Source organism: Doryrhamphus excisus, linkage group LG16 (genome assembly GCF_037039965.1).
Source record: "Doryrhamphus excisus strain RoL-2023G ecotype Guam linkage group LG16, RoL_Dexc_Guam_v1.1, whole genome shotgun sequence".
Classification (NCBI taxonomy): Eukaryota; Metazoa; Chordata; class Actinopteri; order Syngnathiformes; family Syngnathidae; genus Doryrhamphus; species Doryrhamphus excisus.
Genome location: NC_136372.1, coordinates 17,785,422 through 17,800,494, shown reverse-complemented (window position 1 = coordinate 17,800,494; position 15,073 = coordinate 17,785,422). Strand labels below are relative to the sequence as shown.

At 44.4% G+C, this 15,073-nt stretch overlaps 2 protein-coding genes across 6 annotated transcripts; one reads left to right on the top strand and one right to left on the bottom strand.

Annotated features, from left to right (window-relative positions):
* The first annotated feature begins 65 nt into the window (after positions 1-65).
* On the top strand, positions 66-2,207 carry polr2f (RNA polymerase II, I and III subunit F). Its single transcript, XM_058049144.2, has 5 exons — positions 66-221; positions 397-466; positions 545-675; positions 825-896; positions 1,786-2,207. The coding sequence occupies exons 1-5, from the start codon at positions 202-204 to the stop codon at positions 1,874-1,876; spliced, it is 384 nt and encodes a 127-aa protein (XP_057905127.1). The 5' UTR covers positions 66-201; the 3' UTR covers positions 1,877-2,207.
* Positions 2,208-6,793: 4,586 nt separating this feature from the next.
* sox10 (SRY-box transcription factor 10) lies at positions 6,794-13,705 on the bottom strand. Of its 5 annotated transcripts, none has more exons than XM_078797056.1 (5): positions 13,565-13,705; positions 10,260-11,068; positions 9,860-10,128; positions 9,596-9,772; positions 6,794-9,508 (listed from the first exon to the last, which is right to left on the bottom strand). In XM_078797056.1, exons 2-5 carry the CDS (start codon positions 10,685-10,687, stop codon positions 8,997-8,999), a joined length of 1,386 nt encoding a protein of 461 aa, XP_078653182.1. In that variant the 5' UTR covers positions 10,688-11,068; positions 13,565-13,705; the 3' UTR covers positions 6,794-8,996. The 5 variants fall into 5 exon arrangements, with proteins under 5 accessions (XP_078653182.1, XP_078653183.1, XP_057905123.2 ...); XM_078797057.1 differs by having other exon boundaries at positions 9,635-9,772; XM_058049140.2 differs by having other exon boundaries at positions 6,794-9,772; positions 13,565-13,691.
* Between the last annotated feature and the right edge of the window lie 1,368 nt (positions 13,706-15,073).

The window sequence follows — 15,073 nt, the reverse complement described above, 5'->3', positions numbered from 1 at the left end:
ACTTCCTGTTTAGAAGTTAACGACGACAAAAGCGGAACCAACATTTTCGTCTTTGTCAACCCGGAATGTTTTCTAAAGCACACAAACCGGACGTGGGGCTCACGCGTCCATCGTCTCCGTGTATGTTTACAACAAAACGAACTAAAAAGACATAAATATAATAATATTTCGCTGGAGGTATTTCCAAACCCGTGGTAGAGAATGTCGGACAACGAAGACAAGTGAGTAGTATACAAAAGTAACTTTGAAGCGTTGTAATGTGATAGTTTCGCAGATATTTGCAGTCGCCATCTTGCTAGCGGTATAATCGATTGTAAATGGGGTATTGGCGGGAATGCTGTATTCTTTATTCCTTTTTTTTAATTTTGTGTGCTAATTTTGCTGTCATAATTTTAGCTTCGACGACGGTGATTTTGATGATGCCGAAGAGGACGAGGGATTAGATGATCTGGAAAACCCGGAAGACGTAAGTTCTCGAATAAGGCTAGTCATGATTGAGAACGGCGTATGTGTGTTGCTATAATATATATTTGCTGTTGAACAGGAGGATCAGGAGAATGTACAAATCCTACCAGCAGGGGAGGGCCAGCAAGCCAACCAGAAGAGGATAACAACACAATATATGACAAAATACGAGAGAGCCAGAGTTCTGGGAACTAGAGCTCTCCAGATAGCGTAAGTGTTGTATTGTGTGTGTGTGATTGACCCCATCACTCACTAGTCTTGTCTTAATGTTTTCTTTCATAAGTTGTGATAGTCATGTACAGAAAATGACCAAAATGGCTGACAAAGATGCCTGATTATGTTGTGTTTCTTTCCATCAGGATGTGTGCGCCTGTCATGGTGGAGCTGGAAGGAGAAACGGATCCCTTACAAATCGCTATGAAGGAACTCAAGTAAGTCATACTGTGCATTCCATACGCCGCTTTCCAATTTAGTCCCCCACACCTCACAAATAATCATGTTCATGTGTGGAATAATAGTACGCCGAACACGAGATCTAAAATATCAACAACCAAACATGAAAGCGTATTTGCACATTCTCCATGCTTTGGCCCGTTTGCTTGTCTCATCACTTCCTTTCTGTGGTATTACTGCAATTTCCCTGACTTGTACGTTGTTTCCAACCGATTATGCAATTTTTTCGACCCTTTGTATTGAGTTGTGGTCTCCTATAGAGCAGCTACACACAATAACGCGCACAGAAAACTTTTTAGATTTTGCAGAATCTGCACCTCTTCTTTTGATTCCATTTCCTTTTATTTGTGTTTCCTGCCAAAAACGGTCTGTTTTAATTGATTCCACCCATGGCCCGCCTCCGGGCATGCCCACTTTGCTGTGATAGGTCACATCCCCAAAGCGCTTCCTGACTATGAACCTCTGTGCCCCTCTGTGAGGTCACAAAGGAGCAGTTTTACCGCTCCTTTTGAAGCCGAGCATTTCAACTTCCAAATGCGCAAACCTCGTCGTCTGAAACTTTGGCAGGGTTTAACACCATAATACAACATTCGAACCGTATTTATAGGTTAGAAACGTGGAAAAATCATAATAGGGCCCCTTTTTAAATATTCAATATCAACCCCCTTTTTATGTAAATTGGAATAAAGCATTTATACCGGGAACCATCACCAAGACCACAAGCTGGTTTTGTGACGTTGAGACAACGTAGGAGTTCCTACGTTCCTGTGACTTGTGGACCTTCTCCAACAAACGGACGTGGCGCAACAAATGTTTGGACCACGGCTGAGCGCTTTCACAAGCCTGGTTGCTTGTCTCCTCCACCAGGTGTGGGAAGATCCCCATCATCATCCGCAGGTACCTTCCGGACGGAAGCTATGAAGACTGGGGCTGCGACGAGCTCATCATAAGCGATTAAGTAAGACGTAAAGCCGCTGTTGCGTGGCCATCGTTGTACCGACACACACACACACACACACACACACACACACACACACTGCGAAGAATGGTGTAGTCTTCATTCCTCAAAATCTGTCCTGAACATTGAATCCAAAACCGACTTCACCCTTCTGTTGAGATGTTGCGCAACAGCCGCATTACTAGACAACGCCACAAGAGGGCGATCTAACGTTAAATGACCCTTTAACAAAAGCAGCCTGTGTTTTTCCATTTGTTGTTTTGCTGTAGACATGTGATTATTGTAAAAGAAATGTTTTATTGTTTTGAATAAACTTTTGGATTAAATACCACTTTTTTTGTAGCGTACTAACACTGGGGCTGTTTGTAAGGAAGTCATTTGGTTTATTAAGTATGTAAAATGAATTTAAATTTCATTAAGTTCATTCTGATCGTGAAAGATGTTCACTGTTTTTGGACGACAGAACTAAAAAGGTGTCAGCTGGTTTCCCCAAACCATCAATAGGGCTTAGAATTTATAGTCATCACAGCGTAAAATCCTGTTTATAAGTTCACATTCAAAAAACAAGGCTAGCTTGCATTGCACAATTTGGGACTTTACTCCAGTACAGGCGGGCCTCAGGTTACCCTCAAGTTCCGTTCACACTATATATGTCCAGTTTTGGTGTGAGGCGGCTATTACACCGCAATTAACTCCTGAAATGCAATAATTGAATGAACCTTAATTCCATAACTCTTTGCAGTCTCTTGTCGAGTATTAGGGAGCTGGCCGTTGTGATTCCCGAGCGTCTTTGAACGTGTCATGTTTGTTTGACTGCGTGAGGAGGAGGAATGTTGAGTTTCCTGTCAGTTGCCATTTTATTTTTGCTTTAGGTCCTTGTCATCTCCACATCAACCTCGCAATGGTCGAGCAGACGTTAAAATATGATCTTTATCCTTCATAATTATGGCCGCTACAGTCCAACTAGCAGTTTGACTGTGCAGTGTGACACATAGTGTATTCTTCCGCGGAGCCTGTAAAGAGTTTTTGAGTTCTCTTGTGTTTACAGCCAAAATCAAGTCATTAATGAATTGAAAGGATTGCTTATGTAACCACGAAACTTGGAACAACATCAACAACATCATATTTTGGAGTGACCTTTTATTATAGCACACCTGTAGTCGTCATGCTCTCCATGATGCTCGTGATTTAGCAAAGACCAAAATGTCTCCTTTGTATTTAAAGCGGAAAGAAGGGCAAAATACGGGAGTTTCCCAGGGAAAAAGGGAGGGTTGACAAGCATGGTAACAACACTTGTAGTCCAAATGAACCCACTTTGTTATAAAACCACTTTGAAGCATTTTAACATCATGTAAACAATAAGCCAGTATATTGAATTCAGATTTTCACAGCCTTTTTATCCCTGGATGAAATGGCTGAATTGAAATTTTAGCCCGGTGTGATGAAAACTTACACTTGTTGATCACATTTGTTTCTGCAGTATGTCTATAGTTCTGGTTTACTCAGGCGGCCATTGAAGTCTTGATGCTTTCCTCTCCGTGCAAACACATGCACAAGCTAGCGCAAGCGAGCACAAAGCAGGCAAACACTGTTTGTGTTGTTGGCAGAAAATATGTTGATGGCCGGACACTAACGAGGCCAGTGCATGTTGGGAATTACCGTCGATGATGATTGGCTGCTTTGTTGTTGCTGCTTGGCGAGTTGGAATTGGAGATATGGTGTGTATGGAAGCCGCACGTCGGCAATGCTAAGAGATGCTAGGAAACGTTTTCCCAAACGTCTTCCAAAGAATCCAGTTTCTGCTGGTTGTGATGATTTCATATGGAAGTCTTTTCATAAGAGAAGACGCTGCCTGGGGGCGCCCGCTGTCATGGGGCGGGGTGGTGTGTGTGTGTGTGTACGGTCCATGTGACAATCAGCTGCAACAACCGCAGTGAGGACACCACCAGGTTGCCTGCAGCTGAAGACTCTGCTATCTTTCTTTTTGTCTCCCCACTGAACGCCATTCGATTTCTTTCTGGCCAAATTAGTTATTAGTCATTTTTCCGTGAGTCATTCAGTCACACATTTTTCCTTTATCTCCAAAACAGTGATCTTTAGAACAGCCATGACACTGCCCTTCTCTGTTTGATCCCTTTTAATTGAAAAAACACAGTCACATGCGTTTTTGCTTAGTACACTCAAAACTGATTGAAATATACTATGTGTACTTATGTATAAGGTACACAAAATGACAGTAGTTAATGAGGAACGAACCCACCTAACCCTACTCGTTAGTTCTTCATTAGTTGTACAATAAGCACTTGTTAATTCTCAGTTCCTCAGTAACCACTCTAAATGCATGTGCCTTCGTTCCTCAGTAACTACTCTACTCCTTAGTTCCTCTGTAACTATTCTACTCGTTAGTTCATCACTTGTTCATTAGTTGTACAATAAGTACTTGTTAATTCTCAGTTCCTCAGTAACCACTCTAAATGTATGTGCCTTCGTTCCTCAGTAACTACTCTACTCATTAGTTCCTCTGTAACTATTCTACTCGTTAGTTCCTCACTTGTTCTTCACTAGTTGTACAATAAGTACTTGTTAATTCTTCATTAGTTCATCAGTTCACCACTCTAAATGTATGTGCCTTAGTTCCTCAGTAACTACTCATCAGTTCCTCACCAACCAATAATTAGTTCCTCAGTAACCACTCTAAGTGAATGTCTTAGTTCCTCAGTAACTGCTCTAAATGCACGTCTTAGTTCCTCAGTAACTGCTCTAAATGCATGTCTTAGTTTCTCAGTAACTGCTCTAAATGCATGTCTTAGTTCCTCAGTAACTGCTCTAAATGCACGTCTTAGTTCCTCAGTAACTGCTCTAAATGCATGTCTTAGTTCCTCAGTAACTGCTCTAAATGCATGTCTTAGTTTCTCAGTAACTGCTCTAAATGCATGTCTTAGTTCCTCAGTAACTGCTCTAAATGCATGTCTTAGTTTCTCAGTAACTGCTCTAAATGCACGTCTTAGTTTCTCAGTAACTGCTCCACTCAGTAGTTCCTCATTAGTTCCCCAGTAACTACTCTAAATATATGTGCCGTAGTTCCCCCAGTAACTACTCCACTCGTTACTTCCTCAGTAACTACTCTCCTCTTTAGTTCCTCATTAGTTCTTCATTAGTTCCTCAGTAACTGCGCCACTCATTAGTTCCTCAGTAACTACTCTAAAGGTATGGGCCTTACTTCCTCAGTAACTACTCTACTCGTTAGTTGCTCAGTAACTACTCTACTCGTTAGTTCCTCATTAGTTCTTCATTAGTTCCTCAGTAACTGCTCCACTCATGAGTTCCTCTGTAACTACTCTAAATATATGTGCCTTACTTAGTAACTACTCTACTCATGAGTTCCTCATTAACTCCTCATTAGTTCCAGGGGTGGGCGACCGCCGAATGAGTGGAGTCTGTCAGAAGTATAAAAGTCCATTTGGGAGAGCACTGCATCGTCCAAACTAGTTTGGACATAGTATACGTAGTATACATTTTGAGCATAGCATAGCATCAGCAAAGCGGGTGAACAGAGCTCACGATGGCTGGATGTCAATCTGCTGTATGTGGGGGGGGGGGTCCATGTGCAGGTTCGGGTCCAGTAAAACCACTCTGTTGTTGCTTTCATACAAGGAGCGTGACGGAGCCCATGAGCACAGACCCGTTTTCCAGATCATGTATCTTTGATTGCTCATGTCTCCCAGCAAAGTTCCTCAGCAGATGTTATCAGATGACTGTTGCACTTGGCAGAACTTAAAACTACTGTACAGATCTTTGTCTTGTGGACTGGACTGGCTAGGGTTAGGGACTGGATTGGCTCTTCCACCCCTAATTTGTCAGATTGACACTTTTAGCCCAAAGACGTGTATTTATGTCTGATATCTGTAAACACGTTACATGCGGGAATGGTATTCATCTCGTTAGGGTGGCAGAATTTCTTCAATGGATGGGGCCGAACGTGGCGGATGAGATGAGGGCACCAGCGTGTTCTGGGTGGGGGGGTGGTGGGGGGGTATCAGTATGAGAGTCTCTTTGTATCCAGATGAAGCTGCAGGCCTGGCAGCTTTGGGCAAGGCCCCCTCTCATTGCCTTGTTTCCCTCCTGCCCCCCCCCCCCCCCCCCCCCCCTTCAATGGCCCTCTTTGTCTTTACCCAGCCCCATTAAACACTTACACAAATAAGCATATAGGATGAAAATCCAACCTGTTGCTGGGTTAGTTGTCATAATGTACAGTGGAACCATGGTCAGCGTCGACAATTCATTCTCAAAGGTCCGACTCTTAAGTCAATCAAATATAAATCTAAGAAATCTGTTTGAGAAAGACAAAACATGATTTAATAGTTTTCCAATTACAGTCTTACATGCTAAAAGGAAAAAAAAAACATTTAAGGTTACTAAAGACGTGATTGACCGACACAGACACCACCTTCGTGTTTTGCCATGAGTTATTTCTTGAATTCAGTATTGTTTTCCACATAAAGGGTATTCTTCCCGTTTGATCACAGCTTCAAAATAAGCCAAAATGGAGCCATAGAAAGTTGCAACTGCCAGCATTTTGATAAAGAAGGTCCCAAATATTATTGAATTCAAGAAATAACTCATGGCAAAACATGAAGGTGCTGTCCGGGGTGTCTTGCCGCCAGATTGTGTCTTCAGTGAAATGTTCATTCATCATTTATATGCAATTAGAAGTGTTTTATGGATGGAAAAAATCTAAGTTGTGATAAAACTCCAGTCAACCCCTCGATGACATCATAGACGGGCAATGGGGCTAACTTCCAGTCTCCTTGTATTAGCAAGATGCTAACAAGTTTTCTGAGATGAAAAATACTTTGGCCCAAGAAGTTGGATCCACTGTATTGCAAAAAGGAAGCAGAAAAGAAGTAGAGTCTTGGTAAAGAAAAGCTTTATTTCAAGTGAGCACAAGTCATCATCAATCACCTTCACAAAAAAACGTTTAAAACAGTGCTTCGCCGACAACCATCACACGTGTGAAACAGTCCCATGCAAAGAAAAAGTCGCCAGCATTACCAGTATAAATAGAATACCAGTGATTTCAACAGATTCCAATTTAAATAGCGGGGGCTGCATGCAAGGGAATGTAAAATATGATTATATTATATGTATATAACGTATGTGGAACAAAGCAATACAATGTTTTTTTCCAGCATTTTTAATGTAGAATAAGCTAAAGTAAATATATGTTTGGTATCGTTTTTTGTTTAACAAGCCAATATCGGACATCCCTAAATATAATGCTATATATTTAACTGTACATGATAGCCGTTCTGTTTCAGTATATGGAAAAACCTTGGCACAATCTTAAAGGAAAACTGCACTTTTTGGGATTTTTTTGCCCGTTATCCGCGATCCTTATGTGAAACATGAGCACACGTCTTTCTGTTGTCTATGCTTTCTAAGGAGAGAAAAACAGTTAGCATAAGGATGCTAACAATGCGGTGACCATTCATGATTATATGTAATACTTACATTATTTTTTGCCATTTCACATAGATAGGAGCACACAACACATGATATCACAATCCAGTTCATCCAGCAGAGTATGAACAAAACAAGATTGTGGGATAATATTTTACTGATTGTTTATTCATGGTTGTTCATATGCGTGTTTTTGTTTCCTAGCCGGTACAGATTGGTGTCCTATCACATTATTATTGGGGGGTGTTAGTGGCGTGAGGCACTGCGTCACTACGCCAGAAAAACAGTCCTTTGTGTTAGCTGCTACAGTAACAATGTCGCTGTAGTCGTTATGTAAATAGAACATTTTTGATGTTTTTTAGGGCTTTATAATCCAAATTAGGTGCGTCCTTTACGTGCATTGTTAGCTTCAGAACATACAGAAAAGACAAAGCGTGGCCTTGTTTCACATCCGGATTGCAAATGATGGGCAGAATTCCAAATAAAGATGAGACATTTCACAGTAAATGCTGCGCTAGACATCAGTGGAGATAACAAAAGCAGAACATAGTGAAGAATACACAAAACAATTATTATGTGTTGATATTATAAATAGTCTTCTCTTGCCCGTGAAGGTTCATCACAAGTGTGAAAATGCAACTAAAATCATTCAGTCTCCTCAGTGCCAGTGTAAAATAAGACATGTAAAATAAGAGTCTTTTTGCCATGAGCACATTGGAAGTCGTTACAAAAAGCTAGGCTAAGCTAAGCTAAGTCTAATTCAGCTAATAATCTAAGGTAGCTTGGAATGTCACATTGGGAGAAACTGCCATGGTAGCGGTTTCTTAGTTACATATTTATATATTTTGGTGTCAAGTAAGTTTTGGTCATTCAACGGAATTTCAAGTACATGACATCAACTAATCTATCAGTCGTTGTGGATTATTAGGATATTTATTTAGCTTCTCTGTCCAAACTGACAAAACAGTCCCATTCAACACGTTAAGTAGACGAAGGGGAGGGACTAACTGGAGTGGTTGTGATTCACAATGAAATATATCCGGTAAGTGCGCAGTGACCAGTGCTCGCGTGATGATTTCCTGAAAGCATTCCAAGAGTAACATCTGCTCCATCCTGAGATGTGGATGGACCAGCAAGACTTTGGCGCTCCATTCTTGTTGTAAATCCAACAAAATCAACTTTAATATCATGAATTCTAGATTTAACATGTGATTATTTGTAGTGTGAACCATGACAGCCTGATTCTGCTTCTTTCTTCAAGGGGGGGTTGGACTTTATTGTTCTTCTTCTATGTCTGGAATCGCCAACCGGAGAGGAACGTGATCCTTTTGGGTTGTTCGGAGCGTTCGGTAGACATTTGCTGCAAATCTAACCAGGACTGTTACTGTTACTTGGCGCCACCGAAGTATTGAACGGACTCCGAGACGGCGGGCATCAACGTGCTTCCGAAGCACCATTCTCCAAACTCTTCCTTCACCCGTGACAGCGTTTCTGCATCTGGGCGAGAGTAGAGCAGGGTCTCTTCCCAGCCGACTCCCCCTTTGCCGGCCCAATCCCCTCGGCCCAGACCATTTTCACCCCCAACGCTGCTGCAGGTGCTGCTTCTCGGGTCGGGCGTGGGGGCGGGACCCGCACCAGTGCCCTCTGGTTTCGTTATCTGTCATGGCCGCGACAGCGTAGTGTAGACAGGCTGCTCCCAGTGTGTGGGGCTGTGCGACTGAGGCACACCGGGTGGGTCGGCGATGGCGGTGTACAGGGGCCTCTGAGTGGGCCCCATGTATGAGAAGGCAGAGTATAACCCCGTTGCCTGGCTGGAGTGAGCGTAGTAGGACCCTGATGCTTGTTGGTCGGCGTAGTCGGCAAACTGAGCCCGTGCGGCCAGCGAGGGGAAGGCCGAGCTGTAGTGAGGAAGACTCAGTGGGGTGTAGGTGACATGGGAACCGGCCGAAGTCGCCTCTGAAAAGTGAGCGCCCGCCCCTCCGGCCTCGCTCTTGATCTGGGCCTTGGAGGAGTCTGAGCTCGGAGGGGAGCCGTGATGTTGCGCCTGTTGCTTGGACATCCAGGCTGCAGAGTGTCCGCTGGCCGCTGCCAGAGCTGACGAGATTCCGTACGTGTATTGGGATGCGGTGGTCGCAGGCGTGGCCGCTCCCGACCCTGCAATCTGTCCGACTCCTGGGTGGCCATTGGGGGGAAGGTACTGGTCAAACTCGTTGACATCAAAAGGCTCCATTGTGGCCATCACATCGCTGCTCATCTCACCTATGTCCACATTGCCAAAGTCAATATGAGGCTTCCCACCTGAGCTACCTTCTGCTCCTACTGGGCCACGGGATATCACCCCATTGCCAAAGGCCTCCCTCTTTCCGTCCGCGGCCTTCCCAGGCTGGGGCTCTGTCTTGGGGGTGGTTGGCGGTGTAGGAGGACTGTGGCTCTGACCTGAAGAACCAAAAGAAGAGGCTATGATTAGATGTTGTGATGAAAACAGCACACAAGTCGGGTGGGGTGAGGGAGCCGGTAGCCCACCTGCAGCATGCGTGCGGTGCCTATCTGCCGGAGGGGACCCGGCTCCCCCAGTGTGGGCCACATCCACATGGTGGCCATCATAGATGGATTGGATGTGCTTGATCTCACCCTCCGAATGGCCGTCGGCATCACTTCCTGACCCGGAACCAAGCTTTCCGTTCTTGCGGCGTCGTGGCTGATATTTGTAGTCGGGATAGTCCTTCTTGTGCTGTTTTCTTAGCCTCTCCGCTTCCTCGATGAAGGGTCGTTTGTCGCTCTCATTGAGAAGCCTTGAATGACAAAGAAACGATTGTGGGAGTGGGCTCGGTCACTCGTACTGTATGTGCAATTATTGATATTATTTTCCTAGAGTGGGTTAGGTAATCTGCCCTTGCGCCCTTCAACGACCAGGACACCTTACCTCCAAAGCTTCCCCAGGGTCTTGCTGAGCTCCGCGTTGTGCAAGTGCGGGTGTTGGTCAGCCAGTTTTCTGCGCGCCGCCTGCGCCCACACCATGAAGGCGTTCATGGGTCTCTTCACGTGCGGCTTGCTCTTGCTCCCGCTGTTGACACGCACGGGCATGGGCACCAGTGTCCAGTCGTAGCAGTTGAGCACCTGACTCACGGCCTCGCGGATACCCGCCGGGAATCGCTCGTCCTCGTCGTCGGATTTACCGCCGCAATTCCCCGCTGCTCCGTCATCCAGACCCACCAGCAGCTGCTGCCTGTGCAGAGGCGACTCGTCCCCGCCGGTCGCTCCGGAAGAACGACCAGGTGATCGGGAACGGCTGTCGTCCGACACTCCTGGGCTGAGCTCAACATCTGACAAGCTGTGCTCCTCTCTGGACATCTTGACGCTCCCACAAGTGGTGCTAGACCTGTTCCTCCTGAAACCCTACTCTCGGATGCCTGCTGTTTGTGCCGACTGTGATGCGGTGTTGGGCTGACGGCTGTCGGTGTGTCTGATCTGTACGCTGGACCTCTGGTCAATTATAATATAAACTGCCAATCTGTCTCTACTCTCAGCCTCCTTTGCAAAACTCTATGAGGGTTGAACATCAAAGTTCTTTCCATCCGTGTGGTTGGTATCATAGGCGGCTCAGTGCGCACCTTGGACCCCAGTTTACCTGCTAAAGCACCGCTATGTGCACCAAACACACCCGCTTGTCTGAAGCCCGCCCCGTGTCTCTTTCCTCTGAGGGTCCCGCGATGGAAAATCGACACGTCAGACCTGAAACAACAAGAGAGGCCTCTTAAATGTCTCGCTCTGCTTTGAACAGCACTGCCTTTACAGCTCGTCGGTAGTAATTAATGGCTAATTAATCAATCAGACACTTTCCTTAGTGGATTTAGTCATTCTGGTTCATGGTGCCACCCCTAGTTTGCTATTCAAATAGTCATGTGGGTGTGGCTAGCATGTACTAGTTTTTATTCTGCCTAGCGACATGACGTGGCTATGATTAGCCATATTGCTATCATTAGCTACCATGCAGTTCCTAACCATAACAGACAGCACCTAATCACTTTGTACAAGCCACTCAATTAAGTTGGGTCCATTTCCCTGCATTAGTTTACGGGGCAGATCTGCCACATCCAATATGGCAGCAGCGAGCCAACCCGCTCATGAGGCGCCCATGTATGCACGTCTCAGACCAGCATTATGTGATCCTTTGAAAGAATACACACACTCTGACTTGTTGGACTCTCAATTGAGAGGGATGGGGGGCCACTAGGAGTCAAAAGGTCTGGAAAGTTGGCCCCCGACTCTCCAGGTCTGGTGGATTAGAGGGCACCAGTATTTGACCAAGTACCTCAAATAATAACGGGTAGGAATGTAATGGTTACCGTGTCCAGTAATTCCGCCAGAATGTACTCTCACTGTATCCCAGTTTTGTATTTCAAGGGGGGGGGGGGCAGTTTAGTGGTCTGACCACCATTCCCAGCCACCCTGAGCTTATCCGGGTGCGACAAATAGTTTTTTAGTTGCAATGGACACTCGGTGACCAAACGTCCAGTTGTCCCAGATGTTCAGTTTTAGGAAGTTCATTCCTTTTCAAACTAATGATGTAGTTTGTTAAAATAATGTCATGATGTTTAGATTCCGGGCCGCACGGTGGGGTAGTGGTCCGCATGGTGGCCCCATAGTTGGCCTTCTGGAAGTTCTCTATTTGCTTTTGAGTGTGAATGCTTGTTGATGGACTCCATCGTACCCAACTAAGAACAGGCGGCAATGAATGAATGAGTCTTTACATCATTACTTGGAACGTTTGTGAGGAAAATAGCTCATATTATTTCATAATTTTTTGTCCAGTAAGACTATTTCTCACATTTTTGGAATACATAAAAGACATAATTTCTGTCAGTATTACATGCCAGGGATTAAAAGTTAGTTTTGCACCATTGAAACTCACCAACGAGGCAATAAAAGGTGTTGAGTTACCTCTGAGAAGCCCATAGAATACTAGAATATGGGGTAATATTTTGTAATACAACAATTGTATATCCATGTAAAGTGGAATCTGTCATATGGTCATCACAATATTAGCCTACAAGTAGCGTACTGTGTACAATTAGTGTAGAAGTTACTTCCTGCATACAGACCCTCGCATCCCCACCCCACCCCAAGTCAATAAGCTAGTGCTGTTAAAGATTTGCCAGTTATTCCAAGCTCCCAGGAGAGAAGGTGTCGGAATGATGCGAGACCGCAGGAGCACAGACCTGGGATTTACACTCTCACTTCTTGGATAAACACGGCCGGGCTGTGGAAATATAAACCTCTCAATTCCACACAGTGCGCTTGTTGCACAGGCCCGCGTCTATTAGCGCCCGCAAAATGCGTCCTTGTTTTTGTCCGTTGAGTCAACACCCTGCCCCGACTTTACACACGTTAATGTGCCGTGAATCGGCAACACACAACCCAACGGTTTGTTTGCCAACCTCGGCCGGCTAAACGTTTTCGCTCTCGCCCAAGTCTGCTGACATTATGAAAGAGATTGTCAATTTGGTTCTTGGTTTGAACGCATTCGCCCCACCCTTGACTACTCAATTTCTACCTTACTAACCTTTCCGCGTTGTGGTAATTGGTCACCAATTTTTGGTACCTAAGTACCTAACCTCGATCCACTGGTGGTATTGGGAACGTGCAAAGTATGGCCACCCCTCCCAAATCCATCAAGAGTGACTTGTAATCGTAATCGTAAATGCTTTCTTACACCTCTATTGTTGTTTGTTTACATTGTTATGAACTTCGGTAATGGGAACTCATTCATTCCGCTTGATGTGCCGATCATTTGCCCTTATTTTCCCCCTCACCCCCATTTACAAGAATTTATATTTAATTGGATGCCACTCTCAGGCAGTCACAAGGTCAAATAACTTTAAGGGGGAAACTATTCAATTCATGTTCAAGTCACTTCCAAGAGTCTTGGGATTTCATAAAAGTTGTGAATTCAGCAGGCGTCACATTAAAAATCAAAGAAATCTTACAATTTTTAGATAAGTCCTAAATCGAAACCGAGCACCTTAAAGTTGTAATATTTCTGAAAAACGACATGTCAAGAATCTACTGCAGTTCAGAAAGCAATCATTTAGCATTGATAAGCTAAAATAAATACGGGCTACAAGTTCCGTTCAAGGTGGTGGCTTCCCCTAAATTCCACGATCAATCAACCAAAGCACAAGCAGGTACAGTATCGGCATTAGAGACAGGAAATTCAGAGCGTCTTACTTCAGCAGGGAGGACACGTTTGGTGGTGGCTTGAGCAGGAGAAATCCTCCAGTTCCTTTCCACAGTGACACTGCAGGCTTCCCCAGCCCCCTCGCTCGCTGTGCCAGGCTATGAATGCACGCTCTGTGTGGATGCAGCGGGCCTTAAAGGGCTCCTTGTATGAGGCCCACTCGGGAAAAAAACAGAAAAGTCATACAGGGAGGTCAAATCTTAAAGGAACAGCAAACTCGAAGATGATTGGCTGCAGCAAAATAAGTTAGTGAAAAGTACTCCAACCAGGTACATTTTCCCCATAAGCAATAATGCATATCTTCTGTACCAATGTGTAAAAACACATTTTTATAAACAAGCTGGCTTCTTTCAGAAAACGACGACATCACCGACCCGTGACCAGAAGTCAGCTTTTACGAGGAACCAACATAATATCGGAATATTTTGACTAGCATGACTCACCATTCGACATTCTCCTGATATTTTCTTGTCTCAAACTCCCAACGTGACTCCCTGAAGTAATTCCACTTCGTCTGAAGTCTTGACGGGCCTTAGAAAGCGAAAGACGACGGACTTGTACGCATGCATTCTGTATTTTGGTCCGTCACTTGGGTCCGTTTGTGTCTGTTCCCAGCCGTGTGGATCCCATTGTCTTCACCCAGTGATCTGTTCCCATCCAAACTGTGATTGGAAAACTTTTGGCGTAACCGTGTTAGTTAGCAAAGATCTACATAGTCGACCACCGATTACATCATATACGTCAGATAACTGATTTCCGGTTCTTGTTTCCGTGCAAGCTCATAGGACGCAAACACGGACATTGTGTGATAAGAACACAGTTGGACTCAAACAGTGTTATATCATAGCACAACAATTTGTGCACCGTATTGCATGCTAACTGGAAAATGTACTAACCGGGGCGTACATTAACCAAGGTTCCACTGCATTAGCTTAGTGTTACAGGTGACAAAGTAAAGCCATGACTTTATTCATAATAAAGTCATGAATTAATGTTACACTATGCCAAAAGTAAATAAAATTATATAAATAACGATGCCACTAATAATGATTTATCACAATTTTTATAATTCATCGCGTTTTGAGGACAATCAGGAGGATGTTTGCTTCCACGTTCGCCAATACAACACGACCAATCAACACTGTCATCTGTACTATTATTGTACATTTAATTATGTGATATCGTCTCTGATGCATTGTTAGCGTCTTTGGGCACGCGTGTTTAAGTAAACAGTGAGAGTGGAGAAAGGGAGAGGCGACATTTGGACACAAACACAAGCCCTGTTCTTGCCAACAATGCCCCCCCGTGTCCCCATGCCATTCCCTGAACTCCAAGACTCAAACGTTTTATAAAAATCCTGGATTGTTGACTTTGATAATGAAATCCAAACCATAAATCATGGCCTTGCTTTTTTTTAATTGTACCTGATGGCATGTGAATTGTGGTCATGCGGTGCTTTAGATAACTTTTCTAACTTTCTACTTTTATAAAGTGATGCT

Bases quoted from the DNA above. Each gene is read 5' to 3' on its own strand.
- polr2f (XM_058049144.2), top strand. From the start codon at position 202: ATGTCGGACAACGAAGACAA. The intron at 467-544 runs GTAAGTTCTCGA...GCTGTTGAACAG, and splicing joins ATCTGGAAAACCCGGAAGAC to GAGGATCAGGAGAATGTACA. The intron at 897-1,785 runs GTAAGTCATACT...CTCCTCCACCAG, and splicing joins ATCGCTATGAAGGAACTCAA to GTGTGGGAAGATCCCCATCA.
- sox10 (XM_058049139.2), bottom strand. From the start codon at position 10,687: ATGTCCAGAGAGGAGCACAGCTTGTCAGATGTTGAGCTCAGCCCAGGA. The intron at 10,129-10,259 runs GTAAGGTGTCCT...TTGTCATTCAAG, and splicing joins ACCCTGGGGAAGCTTTGGAG to GCTTCTCAATGAGAGCGACA.